This window comes from Caretta caretta, chromosome 2 (genome assembly GCF_965140235.1).
Source record: "Caretta caretta isolate rCarCar2 chromosome 2, rCarCar1.hap1, whole genome shotgun sequence".
In the NCBI taxonomy this organism is placed as follows: domain Eukaryota; kingdom Metazoa; phylum Chordata; order Testudines; family Cheloniidae; genus Caretta; species Caretta caretta.
The window spans coordinates 230930890-230949629 of NC_134207.1; the positions used below are offsets into that span (position 1 = coordinate 230930890).

At 37.7% G+C, this 18740-nt stretch overlaps 1 protein-coding gene across 7 annotated transcripts in view; it reads left to right on the top strand.

Annotated features, from left to right (window-relative positions):
- The window catches only part of CACNB2 (calcium voltage-gated channel auxiliary subunit beta 2), a 444228-nt gene that overhangs the window by 205892 nt on the left and 219596 nt on the right, over positions 1-18740 (top strand). The window contains exon 1 of one of the 7 annotated variants that reach the window (XM_048837993.2): positions 16932-17216. The exons of the other annotated variants lie outside the window; for them this stretch is intronic. Coding sequence (XP_048693950.1) covers positions 17184-17216 — 33 coding nt within the window. The 5' untranslated portion in view covers positions 16932-17183. Of the gene's footprint in view, positions 1-16931; positions 17217-18740 lie in introns of those variants that run through there. 7 annotated transcript variants of the gene reach the window in all.

Genomic DNA, 18740 nt, shown 5'->3' on the forward strand with positions numbered 1-18740 from the left:
GTTTTTACTGGTGCGTTTGTTTTGTTTCTGAGATTTTGCTCCTGTGAGAAGTATTCCTTCTGGCAGGTCTAGTCCACACTGAAGTAGTCTGACATGCATGACAGATGTCTGATGTCTCCTCAGACGAAACACATTATTCCTGGGGTAAGCAAATGGTGAAGGAATGAAGGACAAATGCTCAGTGTGCTTTCATTTTGAAAATGAAATACTCAGGCTTGTTAACAAAATTAAGTTAACTGCAACTAAATTGTTTCACTTTTCTGTAATGGTTTCTCTCATCTAGCAGTGTTGAAATCTTGTTTATTAAAAATGGCACCCTTTTTACTAACAGTCCTAATTCTCTTTTTAAAGTTCACTTTGCTGAATAGTTGCTGAATCTTTGTTATTTTGAGAAACTGCAAATACTTTGTGTAGTTGGAGGAGGATGCAGGAGCTTACAAGAGGCTATTGCTGAGAGCACTTCTGTCTGGAACCGTAAGAAGTGTAGTCATAACAATTTAGCCTGTGTGTGTTCTACATTTTTTAGCATTGGTTTTACTTAAACACTTTACTATATATCTTCTTCCATATGAGAGCAATGGGACTCTCTACTGGCAATAACCTTGAAGTACGCATTTTCTTTATAGACTCAAGTTGCACTTTGTATCTTTTTCGTTCAGATTAGATTAGTTTATAATAGGATCATGAGTGTTTATTTTATCCATAGTTAAGGAGGGCTTTGTTCCAGATTGGAAGATCCAAGCCAGAGCTATGCTCTGAAATAAAAGGTAACAAGATATCAAATATTTTTACAGTATTACAGTTTGTTCTGTATTGTAGTTTTTTCAGCATAGAACAGAGGGGGTAGATATTTTAAAAAGCAGGCACTCATTTCAGCCGAACATTAAAAAAATGGCTCCAAGTTCCTATTTCATTTATTAGAGATTTAAATAATGTTGGAAATATAACATAAGCATCAGAAGAATTTTTCAGGCTCCAGTGTCTTTCTTCTAAAGCCCAGTAATGCTTTGTCTTGTGTAATGGCTGCATGGCTATGTCTCTTTCCTCAGTGAAGAAACCAGGATGGAGAGTTGCTTTTAGTGGATTATTTAAGAATAGCTATACAAGAGATGATTTGTTGTTACTGTTTAATTTTCACACCATTTTCTTACTGTCTATTACTGTTCTTTATCAAAGATTAAATGTTTGCATTGGACAGAGTAGAGAAATGATGGGAGATCTGAGGACATAGTGCCCCTGAAATTGTTTTACGTGTAGATGTAAAGGAGTGCACTTACATGAAAATCAACTACTATACTTGTAGTTTTAGCCACCTTTAGAAAATGCTTGCAAAGTTTCTAAAGATACTTGAAAAATACTTTTGTTTTGGTTGAGAGGAAATTTTAAGACAAAAATATGATTTTTTCAAATGTGAGATTTTAAGCAGTGTGTTCACAGATATACTCATTTCTGGGTGTAAAGATCCATGGCCTACATCTCCGTTGTTTTGCACCTGGCTTAGAGATGATCTTGTGTATCTCCCGTTTTACACAGGTGTAAATGATTTCACAAATTGCAAGGCAGTAGAGAACCAGACCATCAAAATGTGCCTAAATAGAATGAATCTTTTGAGTGCAAACCACATTTGCCAATGTGACTAAAAAAATGCCAGTAAACCTATCGGAAGTAGTTATTCCACATCTCTCCATTTTTCAAAAGCAAACAGTATTTGTTGAAAGTAACAAGGCATGAATGTGTTTCAGTGGTTTTTATTATAGTGTGTCCTACCCTCACTTCAGTTCTTAAAAATCTTTGTGTGTCATAGAGAATGAAGTGTTGCTTCTAAGCTAAAGCAATGAGAAATTCAAAAGTTTGTTTTACATTCTGTGGGTCAGTTGACTTTTATTAAAGTGTTCTTAAATTCAGTGCACATTAATACAACGTTTCACTACATGTCTTGTCAGAGCATTTTTTTTTTAAGATTCTGATTTGGTACTGCACCTGTTTGGAGATCTAACAACCTAAGTAAAATTAGGGATGGGGAGAGGTTTGAGGAAAATGTATAGGAGTTTCATGAAACATTTTAAATTTCAAAAACTCATTTGGAAATGTTTTTTCTTTAAGGAAACTACTTAGTGTATACCTTCAAACAGATATTGACCACCACTTCTGCAGTATCCCCTAACCCATCTGCCCACCAACTTTTAATAAAGTTATATCTGGATACAGCTAGTCCATAGCTTATTTGCGATATATAGTAGTCCATGAAAGTATCTCTCCCTCTTGTCACACTAAAGCAACAGCACAAGGGGCTGGGGAGGTGGAGGACAGGTAAGAAAGAGTGGAATTTGGGCCAGAAAATGCATGACTGTATAGGCTTTCTGGACCTCTGCCCTGTGGTGTGGCCGCATTAGGGGAAAATGAGGCTGTTTCAGCCATGGATCTGAAGTAATTTCTGTGGAACAGCTCACTAATTACTCCACAAGCTTGTTGGGGTGATGTGCAACCCTTTCATAATTCCCCAGCACCCATTCCAGCTTCTTGGGCTGGGTGCTGGGCATAGATTTTGCTCCTAGATGTGGTGATAAGATGCCTAGTGGATTCTTTAGCCTTACCTGACCTGAGAGTTTTGGCTGTAGATATTAATTGTGCAAAGCCACATTCTTATTGGCTGGTTGGATTTTTGGTGATGTCATATGTGTGCATTAGCTTGTAACAGTCCATAGACCTCATCACTTAAAAGGAAAAAAAACTATGTTTAGTGGGTGGAGAAAAAGTAAATGGGAGTAGAGAGTAAGACTAAGAGATGCAGTCTGAGGTGTGTTCTTGCTATTTCTTGATTTGTACACTTTAGTAAGATGACCATTAATGATAACTTTTGGAAAAACTGGCACTTATGTTGCATCACAATTAGACACAATACATAATTCCACACAAATTCCAATTGACCGTTTCATGTGAGTACCTATTTTGCATGTGAATGTGCATTGCATCCATATCGATATATTTTGTCTAATTTAGGACATCCTTTGTAAAAAAAAAATTGACTATTATAGCATCAGTCAATTAAAAACTTACATATTGCACAACCACCAGCATAGTAAATATTGAGATACATAGGATTAGGTAGTAGAAAGAATCTGTAGAAGCAGACTCAGTAGTTGGTCACAGTACACTGAAGCTGTCACTCTGTCCTTAAATTACCGATTGTGGATAGGAATTGCAGAGGATTCCAGGCAGAGTGGCATCCCATGTATATATTGCCACAATATTTATCCTTGCTTTTGCCAGTTTACATAAGACCTTTAGAGGATTTAACACACTTTCCTTTATTTATACTTATAACATTTAGTGGAACTTATAATGGTAGTTGACTATCTTTTATTTGTTTTGCAATTTGCAACAAGCAAGGCTAGGAATTCTTAAAGAACAATGGGCTGAAGTCTGTTCTGTGCCTTTCAAGATGCACAGCCCAGGAGGAGGGAAGACCAAGGTGGATCTAAGTCAGTTTTGTACTGCCTGGATTCTCCTTATGTCAGGAGACAGTGCAGCCCTGCTGTAAGTTAGTGTAGTCACTGAACTGCTCTAACTTACAGCAATTGTCTTCACTGCAGGGGAGAGCTACTGAAGACATCAAAATCACTATAATGCTCATTCCAACTACACAGACATTTGTAACTTTTGTCACTCAATAAAATTCCTTCAATTTGTGATCCTAAAAGTCCATTCTTTTACTCTACTATTTCTCTGAGTGGCTTCATGCACAGGTGGCTTATAATGTGCATTTCAGGGAAATTTGTGTTTATATTACAGTACTGACTGCATGGATACTATAGCGATGGTGGTTTTGTGGAAAAAGTAGCATGAAAACTATTAGGGCTGCTGATTGATCACCGTTAACTCACACGATTAACTAAAAAAAGTTAATGCAATTAAAAAAATTAATCGTGATTAATCACACTGTTAAACAATAGAATACCAATTGAAATGTATTAAATATCTCGGATGTTTTTCTATATTTTCATATACATTGTATTCTGTGTCATAATTGAAATCAGAGTGTACATTATTTTTATTACAAATATTTGCACTGTAAAAATGATAAACAAAAGGAATAATATTTTTCAGTTCACCTCATACAAGTACTGTAGTGCAATCTATTTGTCGTGAAAGTGCAACTTACAAATGTAGATTTTTTTTCTGTTACATAACTGCACTCAAAACCAAAACATGTAACATCAGAGCCTACAAGTCCACTCAGTCCTACTTCTTGTTCAGCCAAGTTTGTTTACATTTACAGCAGATAATGCTGCCCTCTTCAGATTTACAGTATCACCAGAAAGTGAGAACAGGCATTTGCATGATACTTTCATAGCCAGCACTGCAAGGTATTTACGTTCCAAATATGCTAAACATTCGTATGCCCCTTCATGTTTCAGCCACTGTTCCAGAGGACATGCTTGTATGCTGATGACGCTAGTTAAAAAAATGTGTTAATTAAATTTGTGACTGACCTCCTTGGGGGAGACTTGTATGTCCACTGCTCTGTTTTACCTGCATTCTGCCATATATTTCATGTTATAGCAGTCTCAGATGATGACCCAACACATATTGTTCATTTTAATAAACTTTCACTGCAGATTTGACAAAACACAAAAAAGGCATCAATGAGAGATTTCTAAAGATAGCTACAGCACTCAAGCCAAGGTTTGAGATTCTGATGTGCCTTCCAAAATCTGAGAGGGAGGAGGTGTGGAGCATGCTTTCAGAAGTCTTAAAAGAGCAACACTACAGAACCCAAACCACCAAAAAAGAAAATCAGTCTTCTGCTGGTGACATCTGACTTAGATAGTGAAAATGAACGTGCATTGGTCTGCACTGCTTTGGATTGTGATCGAGCAGAACCTATCATCAGCATAGACACATGTACCCTGGAATGGTGGTTGAAGCACGAAGGGACATATGAATCTTTAGCACATCTGACATGTAAATACCTTGTGACGCCAGTTACAACAGAGCCGTGAGAATGCCTGTTCTCACTTTCAGGTGATATTGTAAACAAGAAGCAGGCAGCATTATCTCCTACAAATGTCAACAAATGTGTTTGTCTGAGCAATTGGCTGAACAAGAACTAGGACTGAGTGGACTTGCAGGCTCTAACATTTTACATTGTTTTATGTTTGAATGCAGTTTTTTGTATATAATTCTACATTTGTAAGTTCAAATTTCATGATAAAGAGATTGCACTACACTACTTGTATTAGATGAATTGAAAAATACTATTTATTTTGGTTTTTTTTACAGTGCAAATACTTATAATCAAAAATAAAGTGAGCACTATACACTTCGTATTCTGTTGTAATTGAAATCAATATATTTGAAAATGTAGAAAACATCCAAAATTATTTAAATAAATGGTATTCTATTATTGTTTAACAGTGCGATTAATTGTGATTACATTTTTTAAGCGCGTGATTAATCATGATTAAATTTTTTACATGCGCAACAGCCTGTCATTCAATGTATAGTTTTTAGGGCTAACTGGACAGGTGGCTGCATCTATTGTTGGTTCTAATATTTAATATTTAAAACAAGCCACTGGGCATAAAAATAGTTGACTGAATTTGTTTTATTTTCACTTGAACTGATCATTAATGATATGCTGCATGTGCCATATTTTAGTCTAGTTTGTCTTGTTTAATTTTCAGCACATTTTGGGGCTGAAATGATGCTGAGAGTTTGACAGTTTAGAGTGCTCATCACTTAAAACTTATTAGCTGTCTGGTAATAGGAATTTGTAGGTTCCCAGCATTAGAGAATAAATCCTGTTTGCATCTTTGCTAATAATTCCAGTCAAAGATAAGTTTTCCTTTGAATGTGTTCCTACTGACCAAAGGACATTAATATTAAATGTTTTAACAATAATGGTACATATAATCACTTTTTAATTTTCAGATTTCTTAACCTTGGATGTTGGCTCCCAGCCCAACCAACCTCTTTGCTTCCCTCCTCCATTGCTTTGACTTCCAGGATAACTTGTTTATACCAATCACAACTTTTAAATTTCAAAGTAGAAGGTGTTTTTAAACTGTATTTGAATGTTTTTTTTAAACCATTGCATGCTCAAACATCGTCAAACATTTTACAGATTGCCGGAGAACCAGTTCTATATAAATAACTTAAGGAATTTCAGTCTCTCATTGAAGATCATATTTAAACCTCATTTGCACAAATTAAGTAGAGGGAGGGTCATATTAAAACAATGACACACTTATTCCTGGGTAATAATAAATACAAATATTATTCTGGTATTCCAATAAGTAATACTGCTATACTGTTGATTGTATGATAGGATTTGAATGTCACATAAAGAAAATATGTTTTCAGACAAACTAGGTTGCATTGGTAAGCACATAAAAGTCAGGAAATAGTTTATAAACCTCTCAAGTATCTTTCACTTTGAGGGACGTCAGTCAGTTTAGACCCAGTTACCTATTTTCCACACACAGCTGATGCCCTATCACTTCTACTGTTCAAAAATGTTTACATCAGAAATATGAAAGCAAAAATCGTAATTACTCACTGCATGAAACACACAGCATATTAAGATTTTTACATTAATAATATTGTGTTTCTCATCATGGGCTTTGTCACACATTGTGTGATCACATTTGTGAGGAATTAACTCTTTTTCCTTTGAATTACATGATCACATACTATTTCTCAAACAATATATGCACTGCACAGCATATTGTTTATCTGTCTAAATGTCAAACATGTTTTGATTTTTTTCATGGGTTCCTATTCTGGTACACTTGCACTGTTTTAATTGTCATAATGGTCCAGTGTAAATGTTCTGAATTTGATGTATGTAATAATATCTCTGAATTTGATGTATGAAACAAAAAGGTATGTGTTTAAATTATTTAAACACCATCAATGTACAGTACACTTCCTCTTTAGCCGTCATCACGGCCTTCCTAGGGTGCAATCCAACGGCTCAGTCAGTTCACTGTGAAGGTAATTTAGATACAAACTTAAATAAGTCAGGAAAACTTTCAGTATTACTCTGTTAAGATGGTGTGGTCTTCATTTATTTAAATACTGTTCACTGTACTTGTCATATGAAAGACTTTTGTGAATTCTGTCTTACATATATAGACTAATACAAATTCTTATTAAATACTTTATACATGCATATGCAACCATAACCTCCTTTTCTGACTTTTGAGTGCTTATCAGTGCATTTGTAGAATTTGCATAATGTAATTTTATATAAAGGATTTACAGTAATATACATGAAGAGCTATACTATAATAATATTTGAACTATTAATAATTCATTTAAAAAAACCTTCTGAGTTCTGATAGTGTATGATAGTGATGTCCGAGAGTCTATTTTTGTCTTTCTACTTCTGAGAGGATGCAGTTAGAACTGTTTTAAAACTGAATTTCTAGTCCATTGGGAATTCCATCGTTTCAAAATTTTCTTTTGTCCCAAACTGGAACAAAAAGTCAAAGTTTCCTGCAGAATGAAATTTTGCCCCCCCCCCCAATAAAAATGGTTTTAGGAATATCAAAATTAATGACGTTATCAAAGTGCTTCATTTTGGTATATTAGTTTATAACGGAATATGAGATTTGTATATTATAAATTATAATGCTTAACAAGAAGCACTTAGGTAATTTTTTCATCGAAAACGTCAACAAAATTGAGGTTTTTGCAAAGTGTTTCAATTTTTTTAATCAGAATTTGTTTTCTAGTGGAAAAATTGTTCAGTTGGAAAATGTTACACCGGCTCCAGTTGTAATGTTTCCACACAGTATGTCAGCTTCAATGTAATAAGTAAACTTCTATTTACAGTCATCACAAATGCTGAAAAGTTTCATAGAGCAAAACACAGCAACTTGCTCTCCAACTCCAGAAAGTACTAGTTTAAGATGATCAAATTGATGGTTTGAGTTAGAAAATAATTCTCTGTGTCAGTCTATTTTAAATACAAAAGTAGCTTTACCATTTGTACTAGAGATTGGTTTGGTATACTTCCAGCATACAGGTGTTGGTATGAGCAGCATGATAGACGACTTAGATACAGTGGTTGTGATTATTTCCTTTCTAATTATGAGATGTCTCAAAATTCAAACTCTTGGTAAATATTGATATGTTAATGGTAATCATTGTGTTAAGGCTGCCTCGGTCTCTCTTGTTGAAACTGTTCCACTTTGTATAAATAATTACATTTCCTTGTGCCAGAAAGCAAGAGAGAGAGAGTGATTCTCCTACCCAGTGGTTAGGGGACCCATCTGGGATGTGAGAGAATCAAGCTTAAGTCCCTGCTCTGGTGAATATTTATTTATACGAAATGGAACAGCTCAAACAGGAGAGACTGAGAGCACCCATCCCCACATATCAAGTAGCCTGGTGGTGAGGGCACTCACCTGGGATATGAGTGATGTGAGTTAAGGTCTCTACTCCCTTGTCCCAAGAGGGCGCCCTAACTACCAGGCTACTTGCTATAATCCCTCTCTCTATTTTTGAGAGAGATGTGGGTTTCATTTGCTAGGGCCTGGGCTGACCTGGCTTAGATGCCTCACTTCAGGGGATGTTTCACAGCTGCAAGTCCCAGATGGAGATAGGTGCCTCCCTCTGGCCCATTAGTCAGGAGCCGAAATACCTTTGAGGGCTGACTGACTGAAAGGGCTTTCCTCTGCATTTGCTTCTGGATACCTCAGGCAGCTTCCCATTTAGCTTGCTGGCTTTTGATGATCCTTTCCTTAGGCACCAAACTCTCCCATACAGTGCATGTGGAACCTGGGCACGTAACTGGGGATTGAGCATTCCAGTAGGTGGCAGGGTACCTAGTTGCAGTGCCTAAGTACCTTTAGCACAGTATGACTGACCCTGAAATTAAAAAATCTTTCCCAAGAGGAGAGAGGGATTTTGTGTAATATCCAGATCTTTGTATCCGAAATGCCTTGGCAGCAACAACCAGGCAGCTTGCACTCGAAAAAAAATAAATACAAAATAAATTGGATACAGGGACCCACACACCAGTTCCCACCTTGCCTTCTTCTAGTCTTTCCTGCATTTGTGATTATTAACAGATGTCTAACAATTTTGGGACAAAGGTGGTAGTGTTTATCATCATCCCATATCACTTTTCAGCAAAAGAACTCTGCTAGTGGCTTGCAACATGCTGCATTAGTTCTATAGAAGAAGGATTACTTGTTGATCATGATATATCTATTACACCACAAATTGTTTAATGCTAAGGATAAATGACTCCAGTTAGCAAAAACACTTGCTTTCTTAGGAGTATGTTTTCACAGTAATGTATGGGGAATTATGTTCACAGATCCTATTGTTGAGAGTTATATATTTGGCTCCCTATTGACTATGTTGAAAATGAATGCCCACTGCCAGGTGGCACTCATAAGCTCAAAGAGTGAATAGGACCATTACAAAGGATATGCTCTGCTAAGTCCCACTTAATCTCTATTCTGAGGTATGAAGTAGGACTTAAGTGGTAGATAGGCCTCTCTGCACAGGAGTGAATTTCACCCAGAGTTCACATTTCAGCAGTGTCTTTTAAAATAGGCAAATCTGTGTTATCCAAGAATTAAAAAAAAAAATGCATACAATGCAGCCAACATTACTTCACATTGTCAAATGTTCAAGCCTCAGCATTGCTGGGGAGTTTAAAAGCATACTGTGAATGGGAAATAAGAGCTGAAGATATAATGAGGCCAAAGGCACTACAATATTGAGTGAGAATTATCTTAAACGAAAAGATTATTGTCCAGAAAGGTGCAATGCTAGCTTGTGCCAAAAATACATACATGAATAAAAGGAAGAGAGAGAGACAGAATTCCTTCTGGGACCTGCTGTCATTGCCATCCTCAACAGATAACCTTTTGTTTCTGGAATGAGGAGAACAGAATGCAAGGCTATTACAACTAAAGTTTACAAACACTTTTAAAATATGAGTTGATCCCAATCATTCCTCACAATTTGGGACTTGGTACTTAAATCATTACCTTGTTTAATAAACACAAATGTTTTTATAAAAGTTGGGGATTAAAGCCTTTTCCTTGTGAGAAAGAGACACAGCGCTGACAGTTTGATGTCTCAAATATGGAGCTTGCTGGAAGTCTGCAAAGAAACTAGGTTACCTGCAACTCTAGTGCGCTCCTTAACAAATCCTGGTTGCTCACATTAGCTGGTATTCACAGCTGTACTTCCAAGTAATCCCCACAATTTATTTGGCGCAGTTCACGCAAGGACATTGGGAACTAGGGATCCCCAACAGAATCCATTAATCTCAACATTTGGGGAATTTTTGTGGATGGGTGGGTGGATGTGATTATGAACAGTTGACTAAACTTCACTAAGACTTGTAAATTTAACTTCTGTGTTGGAAGCTAATACAGTACAGCAGCTCAGCCACAATGTGGTATGACAAAAAGGGTCAAACCATTGTACTGTCCTCTCACAGACTATTTTTTCCCAGATAACTTTTCAATTTAAAGAGCTTGGTGGTATTTGTGTAATGCCGACAGACCCCAGTCGTCAGCAGGTGGGATCGAATCTGCGACCTCTGGAGTGTAAAGCATGAGCCTCTACCACATGAGCTAAAAGCCAACTGGCTGTTAGCTAAGGCTGTAGAGCAGACTCATTAATTGCTCTCTAAGTGGTCTTGGTGAGACTAGATGGGACAGAACACCACACCCAGAAGGTGTGTGGGTTACATATGCAAAGACTGGTTCCCGTATTCCAGTTTTTGGGTTCAAAAGTGTATGTACTTCTTATAATATAACATTTTGCTTGGATACAAAATGACCCCTATGTTTGCAACAACAGTCTCTACAAATCTTTGTGGTGTTAGTTTTGATTGGCTTAGGAATGGGGTGGTGGCACTCTTGCAACCCCTATATTTTGGGCCCTGAGGAAAGGCCTTAAGGGTGCTCCAATTTATATTCAGCTGCCTATGTCTCAAGGAGAAATAGTTTTTAGAACTGCAGAACTGGAATTAATTTGGAATTCATTTGCAAACTGGACACCGTTAAATTAGGGCTTGAATAAAGACTGGGAGTGGATGAGTCATTACACAAACTAAAAACTATTTCCCCATGCTAATTTTTCCCCTATTGTTACTCACATCTTCTTGTCAACTGTTTGAAATGGGCCATCCTGATTATCACTACCAAAGTTTTTTTTTTCTCCTGCTGATAATAGCCCACCTTAATTGATTAGTCTCGTTAGAGTTGGTATGACAACACCCATTTTTTCATGTTCTCTGTATATATATATTCATGTTCTCTGTATATATATATCTTCCTACTGTATTTTCCACTGCATGCATCTGATGAAGTGGGTTTTAGCCCACAAAAGCTTATGTCCAAATAAATTTGTTAGTCTCTAAGGTTCCACAAGGACTCCTCATTCTGTTTGCTGATACAGACTAACACGGCTACCACTCTGAGAGTTGCAAGAGTAGTTTTACAGCACAAATAATATGGGGATAATCCCCTGTGGCCAGATCTGTCATATTTATAGCCCCTTTATGCTCTCACAGTGCTGCAAAGTGGCCACAATAAAACAGGCAATTAGGCCCCACATCCTTGCAGAAGGTGTCAAATCTGTTTGTGACATGTTATCATTTGGATTGAATGTATTAGCATCTTGCTGTAAGGAGAATGGCAGCCACTTACAGTATGTGGCTTCCCATGACATTGCAAGAACACTATCATGTTATCTCCTCCTGTACTACAAGATAACATGTGTCCCCAGTGTATGTATATTTTTAAGCTGTGAAGCTTCTGTCGTTAACGTTATCACTGAAGTATCCTGAAATAGAAAACTCCAGGCAGGTTGGATTGTGTTGGAGAATGGTTACCATAATAACCAAAAAAACAATCTGTGCATGATAAGCAGATTCAGTGTTTAAAAATAAAGTTTAAATAGTATTCCAGTAGCTCCACAGGGATTTATTACATTTAATTCTGTTCATTACTTTGAGATCTTCTTTGTCATTTAAAAATGTGTTCAGTCCAAGAATTTTATATCTAATAAACATTAACACATTTCAAATTACAATAATTCTTATCAATCTCAGCAGCCATATTTGAGGCATATACCATTCCTAAAATAAATTTACAAACTGGCCAAATTGTGTGTGGATTTATATTGCAGATGATGGCGTTTGTACATAAGGCCAGATATAATCTCAGTGCTAAGGGAGCTCAAAGAGTCCTTGAGATCAGTGCAGAATACCTCTGTGAGCCCCTTTGGGGCAATGCTCTGTGCATGCCATGCCATGCCATGGGATTGTACCTTAAAGGCACTGCCTACTTCCATTTTTTTCTGAAACAACTCTGCATCCGCAACTGTGGTGAAGGAGAAAGGAGGCTATAAGCGAGAATGATTTGCAACATGGTCACTAGCGAGGACTGCTAGAATAGGGGGCAAATTATGTACAACTTAATGGCTGCAGTTTAACTCTGATCTGCACCTCTTAACATGCTGTGTGAGTTTGCTGAGGAGTGGAAGGCAGACTGTCTTGAATGACAGAAAAATAATGCAAAAAAGAAGAAAAAGGGGGAAAGTATTGTTGTAGTGGAGCAACAGGTGACAAGTGAAACACAGTTTCCAGGGCCTGCATTTTCCTATCGAAACTGCTATAGCAAAGTTACATCATATCACACTCAGGCGACGATTCTCAGCTTGCAAAGCCACTTGCCCTCGCTCTTATCGAGCTAGCATGCTAAAAATAGTGGCATAGTTGTGGTAGCACAGGAATTGGCAGCGGTGGCATGGACTAGCCACCCCAAATACAAATCCACCTGAACACCCTGGGTACATAAAACACCGAAAGACCCCGGTTGTTGGTGGGCAGGATTGAACCTGGGACCTCTGGAGCTTAGTGTATGAGCCTCTATTGCATGAGCTAAGAGCCACATGGCTGTTAGTGAAGGTTGTAGCAGACTCATTAATCTCTAAAAAAGAAAAGGAGTACTTGTGGCACCTTAGAGACTAACCAATTTATTTGAGCATGAGCTTTCGTGAGCTACAGCTCACAAGCTCATGCTCAAATAAATTGGTTAGTCTCTAAGGTGCCACAAGTACTCCTTTTCTTTTTGCGAATACAGACTAACACGGCTGTTCCTCTGAAACCTGTCATTAATCTCTAAGTGATCTTGGTGCCACTCGAGGGGACAGAACATACTCAGGGCAGCTTGCCCATGCTGCTGCTGCCTGTGCTACCATGGCTACATTATTTTTAGCAAGCTGGGAATCACACCCCTAGCTTGCAGGGTAGACGTAGCCTCAGTTGATACGGAATGAGTAACAAAGAAATATATTTACATAAAGTATAATTTTGAAGCCAGTTTATATTTTTCACTCAGTTTTTAACCTTATTCATTAGTATAGACTTGTATGGCAATGCCAAAAGCCTATTATTAGATATATTTTAATCTCAAGTGCATGGGCATTTGTTCATATTAAAAAAAAGAATATTAGTCCTAAAGTTCATTTTCTTGTTCTCTCATGTAGAAGTTTCCTTTATTTCTTCCTGTAATGCAGTCTTATAGAGCTTTCAGTGGTTCTGCAGTTGCGGTAGCAGTGAAAGTGATATTGAATAGAGACTCCGGGTAAGCTTCATAGAAAAAAGGTTTTGAGCCCCGATATTTGTTCTAATCTATTTAGTCAGGAGTTTACAATTTGCTGATTTAAAAAAAATTAAATGTATTTGCAATCAATTTTATCTGTCCAAATAATAGAGAGAAATTCCAGGGTTTCGGTGACAGTGGTGTTGATGAGTTGGTTGGAGGTGGTTGAGTGGGGAAGGCAGGTCATCCACGAGGAAAATCTTGGGCTCCTCAGATTCCCATTTTGGGGTGAGATAAGTTCTCATGAGTTCTCTATTGCAGGTAAATGAAAAGTCGTCAAATCATAAATAATGTTGCTGAAGTTCTGTTCTTAGGAGACGTAAAAGATGTTTACAGGAAACCAATTTTGTTGCTAACTACACAAGTGAGAGTTACGAACTGTTGACATTCTTCACTAACTTGAATCTGGTTTAGGTACTAGAGCTTCAATTGCTTTCCATTCAAGTTCCTGTAGGAAAAAATAGCATGTGCTGTTGAATACAAGTTGAGCGCTTCATGTTTATTGAGCAGCGTCTGTTTAGTCTATTAACCTTGACAGCCATGTCAGCGATTTTTCAATTTGTTTTTCCCAAAGGCACTATGTATTATGATATACAAAGTTATTTATATTGTAGGGAATTCATAGCCATGCTACATAGACATTGGCCAGGGCTTAAATACCAGGTCCTTCTGCTAATCCAGCTACATTATTAGATCATTTGGAAAGTCAACATGAGGCAGGGAATGGAGATTGGTACACATGGCATAACTTCAGAAATGACAGCCTGGGTTTTGAGCCAAATATTTTTAATAGCATTTGACATTTTTTTATGTTATGAAGGGAACAAAATCTACAGGAACATACAGAGGAGACAAAGGTAGTGAATTTGTGCACATATGGAGGTGGGGAATGTTCTTCAACTGTTCATGGATTTTTGTTCTCTAGAAGTGCCATTGGCAACCAACCTTTAATTAAGTTATTGTTCTTGTCCCAGTCCTATTATCCTTGTCCAGCGAGTCCCAGTTCTCCCCTCACAACCCAACTCCTTATCAGAGCTATCTCCTCTTCCTTATTCCGCCCCCACATTTGTACCTCCAATCTCCTTGTCCAGGCAGTCCCTGTCTTCTCCTCCTCCCTCTAGCTCCTTGTCTAATCTAAGTTTCTCCTCTTTTTCCCCCCAAGCAAATGGGCTTCTCGTCTCCCACCAATGTTTCCCTCACCAGCACACACCCTCACCAGATCTCCTTGCCCGCCCAGGCTGCCAGTCCCAGTTTTGCCACCTCCTCATCCATCTTTGGTCCCAGTTTCATCAGACTCCTTGTCCCTTTCCCTCTCTCCAGTCTGGCTTTGGTCCTCTCTGTATTCAAATGAGATGGCTTCCTCTTCCAGGCTGCCCGGACTTTAGCAAGGAGGTCTCTGAGAGCAGAGGAGGGGCAAGTTCTCTGCTCTTAGTTCTGGTACCCTGCCCCACCCCAATCCAGAGCTGCTGGGAGTCTGGCTTTGTCCCTGTAGACCTGGAATGGGCATGCTGAGTTGCTCTGTGGGGATGGTGCATGTGCAGTCTGGTCAGCACAAGGAGCTGTGAGAAGCTCAAGCATGTTCAGTGAGGATAGACTCTTCTGAGGTTCAGCTCTAGTAAGTCTCTACTGAACATGTGTGAATATGATACACTTTTCAGACTCAGGGTCTGTCCTTCAAAGGCACAGGATTCTTTATTACTTCACATAGTACAAACACCTGCAATGCACAGTGCAGAGTGATTTGGGGGTCTGTTTGAAACAGGGTTCCACCTGAAATGTCTCAAACAATTAAACACTGATGGACAATTAGATTCCATAGCCCAATAACAGAAAGCCACGTGGCTGACATTTTTCTTCTCCTTTACAGTACTTAGTATCCAAGGCCTGGCCTAACATGGAGTAAAACAACAAACTGCGCCTGATTTTCTGTAACCCCATATTCCTAGTACTTTTAACCATTTTAAACAGGGCTCAAATTAAATTGCCTGTTTCCAGGGCACAAGTATTTCCTCTTTCAATGGTTACCCATTCACTACATAAATATACTTCAGGGGCCTCTGTGCATTCCCACTAGTGGCATAGACAGATAAAGGAAACTAATCTAAACAGGGGGCTAAGATCTGTCAAACAGAGGGCATGAGGTTCCTAGTGCTCTTTGCCTTGTGTGGGTAAGGGTTGCACTCCTTTATATGTACTCAGACATTGGCCATTGACATCAGTAGGTGGTATTTGTGCAACTCCAACAGATGCTGCTTTGGTAGGGGTTCTTGGATTTGACACCAGGGGGTGCCATATCCCACAAGTGTGAAAGTACAGAGGTGACTCTAAAGAACAAGAGTTACCAGTAAGCAGCCTGTATATCTCTTTTGTACTGTGCTTGTAAAGGATATTTAATAAGACTTAAAAAAAAAAATCGTGCCTCCCCCCCCCCTTTTTTTTTGTATTAGCTACAGAATGATTTCAGTGGGCCAAACTCTGAAGTCCATATTCATTTGTTTCTCAGTTCTTACTCAGACAAATTGTAACTTTAATGAGTTTGCCTAATGAAAGTTTGTCTGAGTAAGAAGTGAATGCATGGCTTTAGGCCAATCCCAGTGCTGTAAATTGGGACACTTTCCCTTAATGTTGAGGCAATAGGTGTGATTTTCTGTTATGATGTGATGGCAGTTTGATAAAGATAAGTCACACTGTTCGTATTTCACTAATAGAACACTGTAGAATCAACCCACATTTGAATCATGAACTTTGAATGTAAGTAATAAAGACCACCCTAGTAAGGAAGAAACAGTGCTGGGGGGGTGAATTTGGCTTTCATATACATTGATGTAGGTCCCCTGAAGTCAACACAGGGCTGAATTTTGGCTAGCTCAGTAAGTTTGCAAATTGAAAAGTGTCTACTCTTCTTGATTTCTTGAAGTTAAATTGTTTCCTCTCAATAATATTTTATAATAATAATAATATATATAATAATATATAATATGCTTCATCGGAGTCCAGTATTTACTCCAAGAGTCTATACATGCTTACTGAAAACAAATCAATTAAGTGTCTGTTCGTAATAAAAGAAATAGAAATGGTACTTCATTGATATCACTGAGCTCTCTCTCATCACAATACGTCACTAGAGTTCTGGTTACTTTTCACTACACTCCTTTTGCAACCAATCAGTACAAGGTCAGCAACATGTGATTAAGAACAGAACCCTAAATGAATACCCCAGCTCACCCCCTGCATTGCTCTGCCTGTAGGAATGGATTAACCTAACACATCCTAGCTGGTGGCGCTGCTGCTGCTGCTTTTCTTTGTGGATTTTTTTTACTGGTGTAGCTTGCCAGACCATTTCCTTAACTGCTTACAGCAAGAGGGTTTGTTTTTGGCTCTGAGAACAATACTTAAAGAGCATTTTGGGCGTGGGAAACAAGTACTGAAACTCTATTCCAGCTGTAGAAGCTGTATCGCTTACACAGACACTAAAGATACGCTTCGCTCTTACTTTGGGACTTAATGGACATGTAAGATCCTGAAGGTGCAGATATGTATCTTTATGACAGTGAAGATTATGAAGTGGTAAGATGTTAATTAAATGTGCTTTTATTGAGTTGAGTATCTTTCAAAAGTTAATATACAGCTTTGAATTTCTGATCAATGCCATTTTGTTTTTATACTTGCATAAATTACTGTAATTTTATTCATAATTCTTCCATGGTCTAGCAGTTACAAAAATTAGATTTAGCATAAAAATTGAAATAGGTACAAATTGGTAGATTAAAATTAAATTGCCTTTATTTCTGTCATGTTGGGTGAGGTATGTTAGTACAACTATAAATATAGATTTGAATCCTTTGAATAATATGGGCCAAATTCAGCACTGTGCTCAACAGCACTGTACACATGAATAAGTGGAGCAGGATTTGGCCCATAGCATAACTCAATACAGCTCAACTGACTTCCAAGTATTTGTACCCACTTCCAGCAGGTCTGGATTTGGCTGTATGTGTGTAGAAACACTGGAAAACAATTTTGTAGAAAACTTCAAAACATTTCAGTTTAATGCCTAAATCTGCCTTCCAAACAGTTTATTTTAAAAATGGAATGAGATTTGGCACCCTTTCTGATAAATCTTTTTGTGAAATAAAATTTAAATAAAGATGTAGTAAGACGAAATGGGGAGCAAAATGAAAAGAGTCTCTCCTATGTTATCTGCTACTTTTATGGGATAAGAAGTCTGCATATTTTACAGACTGAGGCCTTGATGCTGCATTGTATTCAGCATTGATGGACATCTGTACACCCACAGAACTCACAGCCGGATTGGATCAGGATTTAACAGGCTTTAGAGGAAGATGATACAACCAAAATCCTTTTAATAAAGAAAGCTATCCTACAGTACATCCAAATAAAGTTCTGCATTACAAGTGGCAGGGCAGATGCTTTGGTTTTGATTACTCAAGTTACTTAAGTGTACTGTTCTTCTGAAGTCTGAAAGCTCCATTTATTGTGCTCTGGATACTTCCACAATCTCAAGGAATTAATTTGATTATTTAAAATGCATTGTTTTTCATTTTTCTTGATTCTAAGTAGATATGCTTTTTTTTGTGTGACAGTTATATTTTAGTTTATTCAAGCATTATAGGAAGACAGATGAGAAGATCATTTAAAAGCAATGCTTAACATATTGAACTGCTTTAAGTCACACAAAGATTCACAAACTCTAACAAAATAGATTGAAAAGAACTTGTAGCAGACAAATCAGTTACAGAAGAAGCCATTGTTCCACAGTTTGGAGTAATATTGTGCCCAGTTATAACTAGATTGGGCACAATTCAATTTTTTTTTTTGTAATTTTGATGGGTAATATTGAATGTTTATTTTTAAGCATTTTCAATTTTTATCTATATAAAGTTTCACGGTTACTGGAAATTATGGGGGGGGGTGAAGTCAGACAATGACATCAGACATTACATTTTGTGTCAAAACAGGCAAAATAAATATTCGTACATCAAACTCTAAAGCAACATTTTTCTTATTTTGCCTATCAGTAAACTTTGATTGTAAATGGCAATATTGTTCCATCAGTTTGTGGGTACTCGG